This window comes from Lagopus leucura, unplaced genomic scaffold (assembly GCF_019238085.1).
Source record: "Lagopus leucura isolate 7727_CA_CO unplaced genomic scaffold, USGS_WTPT01 Super-Scaffold_100017, whole genome shotgun sequence".
NCBI classification, from domain to species: Eukaryota; Metazoa; Chordata; class Aves; order Galliformes; family Phasianidae; genus Lagopus; species Lagopus leucura.
In genome coordinates, this window is record NW_024962271.1 from 14,658,144 (window position 1) to 14,666,170 (window position 8,027).

The 8,027-nt window shown below is 51.7% G+C and overlaps 1 protein-coding gene across 1 annotated transcript; it reads right to left on the reverse strand.

Moving 5' to 3' along the window:
• Nucleotides 1–1,197: 1,197 nt before the first annotated feature.
• CCDC113 (coiled-coil domain containing 113) lies at nt 1,198–7,673 on the reverse strand. Its single transcript, XM_042876981.1, has 10 exons — nt 7,352–7,673; nt 6,696–6,816; nt 6,185–6,346; nt 5,945–6,100; nt 5,617–5,697; nt 5,285–5,437; nt 5,001–5,108; nt 4,462–4,617; nt 3,708–3,847; nt 1,198–1,364 (listed from the first exon to the last, which is right to left on the reverse strand). The coding sequence occupies exons 1-10, from the start codon at nt 7,414–7,416 to the stop codon at nt 1,313–1,315; spliced, it is 1,194 nt and encodes a 397-aa protein (XP_042732915.1). The 5' UTR covers nt 7,417–7,673; the 3' UTR covers nt 1,198–1,312.
• Nucleotides 7,674–8,027: the final 354 nt, after the last annotated feature.

An 8,027-nucleotide genomic window follows, 5' to 3' on the forward strand; every position in this document is an offset into this window, starting at 1 on the left:
GGAGCGGCTCAGAAACAGAGGAGGTAGCATTACATTAGGCAAGAACACAGACCTTTGCTTTCAAATGTAACCATTGCCAGACATTCAAACTTGCTCATATTTTATGTTGAGATGGGAGCGTCGCTCCGTGCCAGTGCAGGGCTCCGTGGGGATGCTGCACTGCGCGTCTGGGGCTGTGTCGTTGTTATCTTCTCATATTCCAAGGCTCAGTGAGGAGCTTTGTGTCCTTGCTGTGCCCTCTAACCAAAAGATATCAAGTGTTAGGCTGTCTGCTCTCTGGGGATGTTACTAATAAAGCACTCTCCAGCTGGCTGCCAACCACTGCTTTTTAAAAATAACCAAAACATGGGAGGTTACAGAACCCATTAACCCCAGGACATGTTATTATCCCTAGAACAGCAAACATTTTATGAGCTAAATTACAGCTTTGACAACAATATGTCTTAGAAAATAATGAATTGGGCCCTGCAAGTCACGAAGCTGGTTCAGAAGTATCCATTTTTTTCTCAGTGGACCTGAGATTTTCTTTAGTCTTCTCCTGATGTCTGGCCCTTCATGATTTTCAAGTTTTCAAAACTTGCTAATTTTCTCCCTGCTGAGACATTGCTCCAGAGCTGGGGCCGTAAATATTGCAAGATGCCATCGTCTTCTAAATCCCAATCTTTAATTAGTAAGAGAGCTTAAATTAAATGCAAATTTTCAATACAGATATAGCACCTAAGAGAACTACAAGATTCCTGTCCCTGGACTGCCATTAGGAGATGTGTTGTTGGGGGGCTTCATCCTCCTTCGCTGCTGAAAGCATTGTCAGGAAGGTGAAATGAAAGTCAATGACAAAGCAACGTGCACTGGTACCTGTCACCTGGCAGACATGTGTCACCCTGATGGGCCAATTGCTCTGCTTCTTCCCAACCAGCACAGCTTTAAAAGGGAATTTTGGTGCCATGCACAGGTGAGGCTCACCTGGAGCCTGCAGCCAGCCCTCCCCTCTTGTCACCTTGGGGAACGCAGACCCACAGGCAGCAGCTGGGCTCTGCAGCACTTGCAGCCCCTGGTTTGGACATATCTGTCTTCTGAATGGTTCAAAAAATTTCTCTGGTTTGAAGTTTAATTCTGAGGCGTTGTATGTAATTAAACCTTGACATTTGAAGTCATGAACGAGCAAGCTTTATATTTTAGCTTAGTCTCAAAAGAATATCGGGATGCAGGCAGACATAAAATGACTTTATTAAATTAAAAGCTTCAAACTTTCTGTAGGCATGTAGTTTGTGCTGCTGGGAATAGGCTCTTCAGAAATAGCACTCTGGTCCCACTAAGCTGAACCTTGGCTCTTCTCGAGGGAGGGATGGAGGCGGGATGTTCCACTGCAGGAAATAGAGGGCATGAGTCAGTACGCCACTAGTGCTTCCCCTTCCCCCAGAACGTGGGCAAGGCCCAGGAAGCCCAGGCTGTTAGCATTCCCAGGCCCTGTCTGGGAAGGAGGAAGTTTCCAAAACATTGCTGAGATCCCCTGGAAGCTGGATCTTATTGACATCTATAAATAGGCAGAATATCTTTCTTTTCACCAGTGCCTCTGCGAGGCTGTTCTTACAGTGTTTCATGTGCAGATTCAGCAAGAAATGATCATGTTCTTTAGTCCAAAAGCCTCCAGGAGAGAGACGTCACTGTCCGCCCATTGGAAGCCACTAAGTGGGACACAGGTCATTACTGCTGCTGTTTTACTACCTGGCCACAGTCAATGCTGAGCCTTTTATGTGCTCAGGAGAGAAAATATCTGTGACACTCCGCCAGTGACTGCAAAGCCACAAATGTAGACCTGCTGTCTGCCTCATCTGCCAAGCTTGGAAAAGCAATACATAAAATTAGGCTCCCAAGGCTACCTAAATAGGAAGCCAAACAAATTTAAAGATTCCAAATGGCTTTAGTTATTTTCATGGCATCCAAAAAGGAGAAAACAAATGAGTTGCTTGTTTTCAGTGCCCTTGGTCTGTAGTTTAAGATAATAGTTAAAACCATCTATTTTGACCTTCTGGCCTAAGTAAGACAGGCAGGACTGCAAATGCTGGTTTCACAATGAAGTGCTGTTTGGCAACGGAATTCTTAACGTACAGTGAAGAGCATCCTTCATTTCTGTCACCAAAAAATTACAAAAAAAAGCCCTGCATGCAGAACCCCTTGTATGTAAGTCCATCAGGAAAACATCTCCACAATTCTCCAGAGGTGAGAAAACAGCAACCAGATCCTTGAGCCATTTATACTTGTCCTTCCCATCAAATCTTTCTCAGCAGATGAGACCAGAGCCCAGAAGGTTTCATAACCAGCCCAGTGAGGTCAGGCTCTGTCACCCGAGCTGCACTGAGCCTGCTGCTGGTCTGAAAGCTTTTGAGTATTGTCCGAGAGCAGACTGCCTTCATGTAATGGTCTATCCAACCGCGATGGCTTCTGAACACAAAACCTGTGGCATTCTATAATCCTTCCTATCTCATCTCTTTCAGGCCTTTGAAAATAATTTCAAAGTCTTTCCATTCCTATGATACGCCTCTAAATTTAGCTACTTTTGGCTCTATGTGGATGACCCGTTCTTTCTCCTTTCTATGCAAGCCCACTAAGATTTTAGTATTAATGGGGTTTTTAATTGTTCTGTTACGAAGCACATAAACACAGAGCCCTTTGGCAAGGGCACACATTAGAAATAAATTGAGTTCTCATCCTTGTAATAGAAAAACAAATGCAGTATGGATCTGTCCGTTAGCCAAGGGCATGCTTGCCCCTTAGAGAATGGTACAACCACACGAGCAGACCCCTGTTAGTGACTGCTGTTTGCTTTTCCAGACAGACCTCACTCTCCTGCCTGCCAAAACTGCTTTTTGATGGCTGCTACCGTAACACACTGCTGTGGATCAGCCAGGCCCTGGGTGCCCCTCTGACATTGCTGCCATACTTCCATGGCTCATACGTCATCTCCTGCTTGAAGGACTCTGTGTGGACACTACTTCTCTGCCCTGCTCAGAACCCAGCTGCCACCTATCTTCCTTCTACACAACACACAGTGTGCAATACAACCCCAAGTTTGAAGCAACCTTGTCTTTTGTATGGAAGAATCTATGAAGGATGAAAAACTCCATCTGGATACAGAGCGAAGAATAAGAAATTGTGGATTCCACTGAATTCCATGAGATGGGAGAGCAGTGGGCCTGCTGTAACACAACCTGGCTTTTTCTCCTAAAAGGTGACCCTGGAAACCCTGTGAGGTGCCAGACTAAAGGAACTGAGATATGGCTCCTGAAGGCCATTCTCAGTGACGGTGACATGAGGTGCTACAGGCTGTTCCTGCATGCCCTGGTGTCCCACTGCAGCAGAGATCTTGGCCACAACTGAGAGGGCAGGAGTAGATTGTCAGGGCACAAGCTGAGCTGCAGCCTCCACTCAGAATGAGAAGAGACCTCTACACAGGCAGCAGTGGTATTTCAGGAAGGCGATTTCAACCCCAAGCATGAAAAGTGAATCCCCAAACTCATCTAAGGATGGGCAACTTGGGATTTACTTCTCCCGCAGTGAGGAGATGCTTCCTGTCTCTGAGAGCAAGTGCACTTGGAAGCTTGCTGGGACTGACTGAAGAGGTAGACTCACAACAGAGCTGTGGTTAATTGATCATTTCATGCACAAGTGGTTTCAGCCCCCTGCACCTCTCAGGGTGCTACAGTTACCCATTTGATAGCACTTTTCCCCACAAGGCCGGCTCCCCCTGCAGCTTCCACTGCTTGCCCTGAAGCATCACACAAGGCAGGTGCAGGTTACCAGACATCTTGACTTGGTTCCATGCTCTGTGGTGGCTTTGGAAGGTCATCTGCAAGGGGGGAAAGGAGAAGATCTTAATGAGTTCAGGCAGCAGTGATGTGCTGGGGAGAAAGCTGCTGTATGGCATTCCCCTGCACCCACCCTGTTCCCACCTGCACTCAATGCACACTGCAGCCCACGGGCTTTGACAATGCTTGTCTCTTATCTCCACATCTCCTCCCAGGCTGCAGGAGTTGTGCCAGGGCCAGAGACAAAGATACTGTTCTTGCAGCTTTGTCATGAACTCATGTTTGTTGGCTCTTGGCCAGATAGAGCCATTCCTTACCAGGGAACAGTCAAGATACAGATGAGGAAGAAATGTTTGAGATCATCATAGAGAAACACCAGCACTGGGGAGCCATCGGCTGGCTGGGGTGCTGCAACCAGACACGTCCCGGGCACTGTGTGTCCCCTTCTTACACACCCTTCAGGTTCCAGCATGAGCCCAGCCTGATGGAGCAGCCTGTCGAGTTATATGCTGCATCCTCACCTTCAAGCTCAGCTGTTAAAATTCAGTCTCTGTTCTGGGAGTAGGGAGCAGGCAACAGGAAGAGCCTCCAGCACTGCCTGCAGCAGCACAGCAGGAGACAGCACCCAGCCCACTCCTGGTCCCATCTCCCTCACCTCAGCAATTGCCACCTTCCTCTCCCAAGCCTTGATACTCTTTTCCAGGTCAGCAACAGCAATCACTGTCTGCACGTAATTCATCACAGGAGGGGTGCTGTAGTCTGACAGCTGCTTCTGCAGCCACCCAATGAGTCTCTCCTCTTTGGCTTGTTGCTGCAGGAGGAAAAGTGACAGAGGGCAAGGACAGGGCAGGATAAAGGAGGGACACGATGCGATGTACCCACCCATGCCTCCATCCCATAGTGGAGCTGCCCAGAGGTGGCCCAGTGTCCATGTCCCCAGACTGTAACATCTGTGCTACTTCTCACTAGGAAGGACACTGCTGGTGAAAACCTCATGGAAAGAGAACTTCAAAAAGGCAGTGGATGGACCCTGGAGGGGTAAAATCCACAAAGGAGCAAAGCTGCCCATCCCCACCCACAGCAGCAGGAGCTCCAGGACTTATTCTCAGTCCCACCAAGGCATGCAGATAGCTATGGCCTAAAAAAAAAGTCCTCTCAAGTGAAGTCTCAGTGATTCCCAAATTGTTCTCTTACCTCCTTCACAAGAGTAGTATTTCTTTTGATCTTCTCCAGCATCTCTTTCCTCTGGGAGATGTCTTTCATCAGAACTGCAGATGTTTCCATGGCATTGTGCAGCTTTTTCTGGAACACAAGAGCAGGACACTGGCAGCAGGTGCAGTGGCAGACCTCCAGTCCCTGCAGAGCCTCTGGCATACTTGGACTGAGGAAGGGAAGGCTGCAAGAGCTGCTGGTCAGCTCATGTGTGACCATGGGGAATAGCAGGAAGGACAAGTAGGGGCACTGGGATCTTCACTCACCTTCCAGAAGTTGAGGATCTGGATCTTCTCTAAGGCCAGCTTTAGCTGCTGCAGCTCCTTGTTCTTCTCATCAATCTCCTCCTCATACTGTGCTTTCTTAACCTGCAGCAGCTCTGCATGGACTTCATGGAACATGTCTCCCACCTGCTCCTTCTGCAAGCCCAGGGAAACAGAGCTGCAGAGTACTGACCGAAGCTGAGACTCAAATAAAAGAGCTTTGCTTGATGGAGAAGCAGACTTAAAGCACACGGTTATCTGCCTGGCTGCAAACCTGAGGCTTAAAGAGAAATGTCAGACAAATGTCCCATACTGGGTGTCCAGGCAGCACGCACCTGCCTGAGCTGCTGCTGCAGCTTCTTCTTGTAGCTCCTGAGAAAATTGCTTTCTAAGCGCAGCTTCTGTCTCATCAGATCCTGAAGAAAAAAAAAACAGAGAGTGACAGCAGGGCCTGGGAGGAGGCAGAGCACCAGGCCCCATGCTTTACTGTGCGCTTTCCCTTTGTTCCACCTGCACTGCAGCCCTCACACCGCTGTTGTGCCTCACCTGTGCTCACAGGGTTAGTTGCTAAGATAGTCTGAGAATATGAGGCAGCTGATGTAGGGGTATGGGAACCTGAATTTTCAGATGGACCAGGCTCAACTTCTGCCATGCTGCACTGACCCTCTGGTGGTTCTTCTCCTCCAGGTATCTCAACAGCTTCTCAGAAGCTGTGATGCTCCCTTTCTCATTGGAGATGGTTTTGACAATGTCTTCCTCAAAGTCGTTGACAACTTTCTTAACATCAGCCCACCAAGCATCTGCTTCTTGTATGACTGCCTGTAGTAACGAAGTCACATCAGTGTCAAAGAGGTGTGAAAATCCACAGTGCTGCAGGATGCCTCGCTATCTTAAGAGCTGTACCTCGAGGTCATGCAAGGTCTCCTCCGAATCCTCCTCCATCTTCTGAATGTCACTTTTCACGTCCAGCAGCTCCCGCTCAGCCAGCTCACATTTCTGCTCCACTGTCAGGGCTCCAAAGTAGGCCGATGAACTGCGCAGCCTGGATCTGGACCTGCCACGTGTCTGCAACAATTGAGCAACAACGCAGATGCCAAACCAGCACTGGCCAACTGCTGCTGCATTTTCATGTATTCCCAAAGAAAGTAAGTTAGTGATTAGATAGCAGAGGAACAACGTGCACTTGGCAAGAGGGATCTGGGTGTGGATGCACAAAGGTCTGGATGAGCTGGGATGAGGACAATCAAAGCATCCCAGCATCATCCTCCCTGTGTGTTCAGTTTCTCCTTCAAATCAGTCAGCCTGGCATGCAGAAGAGTGAGTGAGCCCACACCTACACCTAGAGGCCCAGCACACCTGTTTTCAAGTTGGGATTGGGGTTAAGTCACTCTTCCCAATCTGCCCCACTCCATACCAGTATGGGTACCAGCTCTGCTGGGGAGCTGTGCTGTGGGAGGTCCACGCTGCTCAGCTGCATCTTGTGGTACTGGTTCTGAAACAACTCCACCTTGGCTTTCAGCAAGTCGTTGGCATGGCTGCAAAGTGATGGATGTGTACTGTGACAGGAGCAGTGGGCAAAGGAGAACAATCCAATGCAAAGCAGATCCCCCAAAATGAGGGAGGCTGCAGGTCTCCCTTCCAAGAGCCAGGACACAGAAAAGACCCTCAGAGCTGCCCCTGTTCCAACCTGGACACAAGGGGCTGCCAGAACCTGGGCCAGGGGCCTGCAGGAGGGGGGATCCTCAGGTGGCCAGGGGTGGCTTGGCCTCTGTGTCCTGCCCCCATCCCCGCTCCTGCCTCTGTCCTATTCCTGCTCCTGTCCAATTCCTGTCTCCGTTCTGCCCCCGTCCTCGTCCTGCCCACGATCCTGTCCCTGCCCTTGTCCCATCCGTGTCCTTACCCCTGTCTTATCTCTGTCCCGGTCCTTCTCTGCCCCTCTCCCTGCCCCTGTCCCTGTCCCTGTTCTTGTCCCGTCCCAGCCCCAGCCCCTGCCCGGCTCCAGTTACCGCCCAGGTTCTGGCCCCGTGCATCCCCTCGCCCCGCCGCCCCCAGCCCGGCCCCAGCCGGTACCGCTTCTGCTCTAGGCGGTCCCGGAGCTGCGGCAGGGGCAGCGCGGCCAGCTCCTGCTCCGCCATGGCGCGTCCTGGCAACGGCTGCACGGGGGGCAGCGGAGGGAGGAAAGGGCAGGACGGCTCGCGGAGCTTCCGACGGCCGTTGATCGGTTTCGTTTGTTTCTCTGCTTGCTGGCGCCCACGGGTTTCTCTCGTTCCCACTCATTTTGCAGAGTGGAGGTTTTTACCAACCCAAGCAGGGGAAATGCACCGCGCCCGGTGCTGCGTGAGCCCGCACCACGGCAGCACCCCCCAACGGCAGCAGTGCAAAGCCCCGGGGGCTCCGCTCCTGCCCTCGGCCGGGCGTGCGCTCGCGGCACTGACACCGCGTTAGCTTTGCTCCCCAGCGCGGACGCGCCGACGCGCACGCAGGAGCGCACAGGCAGATTTCCATCGTTAGTCACCGCTCCAACTCTGCAAGCGGCTCCGCGGCCCAGCGGTGCTCGGGGCTGCGGTTTGGCTCGGGGCCGGGCTGAGCGCGGCGCCGTGCGGGATTCCCTCGGCAGACGGCCGTCTCGACCACCCTCGGCGCTCACAGGCGGCTCCGCCGCGATCCCCGCGGGTGACGGGCCGGGCCGGGCGTGACGTCAGCCGCCCGGCGGCGGGGGCGCGGCAGGCGGACCTCCGCGCCGCCG

What these genes read in the sequence shown, in the direction of transcription:
- CCDC113 (XM_042876981.1), bottom strand. Translation starts at nt 7,416, where the DNA reads ATGGCGGAGCAGGAGCTGGCCGCGCTGCCCCTGCCGCAGCTCCGGGAC. An exon ending in AGGAGAAGAACCACCAGAGG is followed by an intron (nt 5,698 to 5,944) that starts GTCAGTGCAGCA and finishes TTTTTTCTTCAG; the next exon opens with GATCTGATGAGACAGAAGCT. An exon ending in GGAAGGTGGCAATTGCTGAG is followed by an intron (nt 3,848 to 4,461) that starts GTGAGGGAGATG and finishes CCCCCCTTGCAG; the next exon opens with ATGACCTTCCAAAGCCACCA.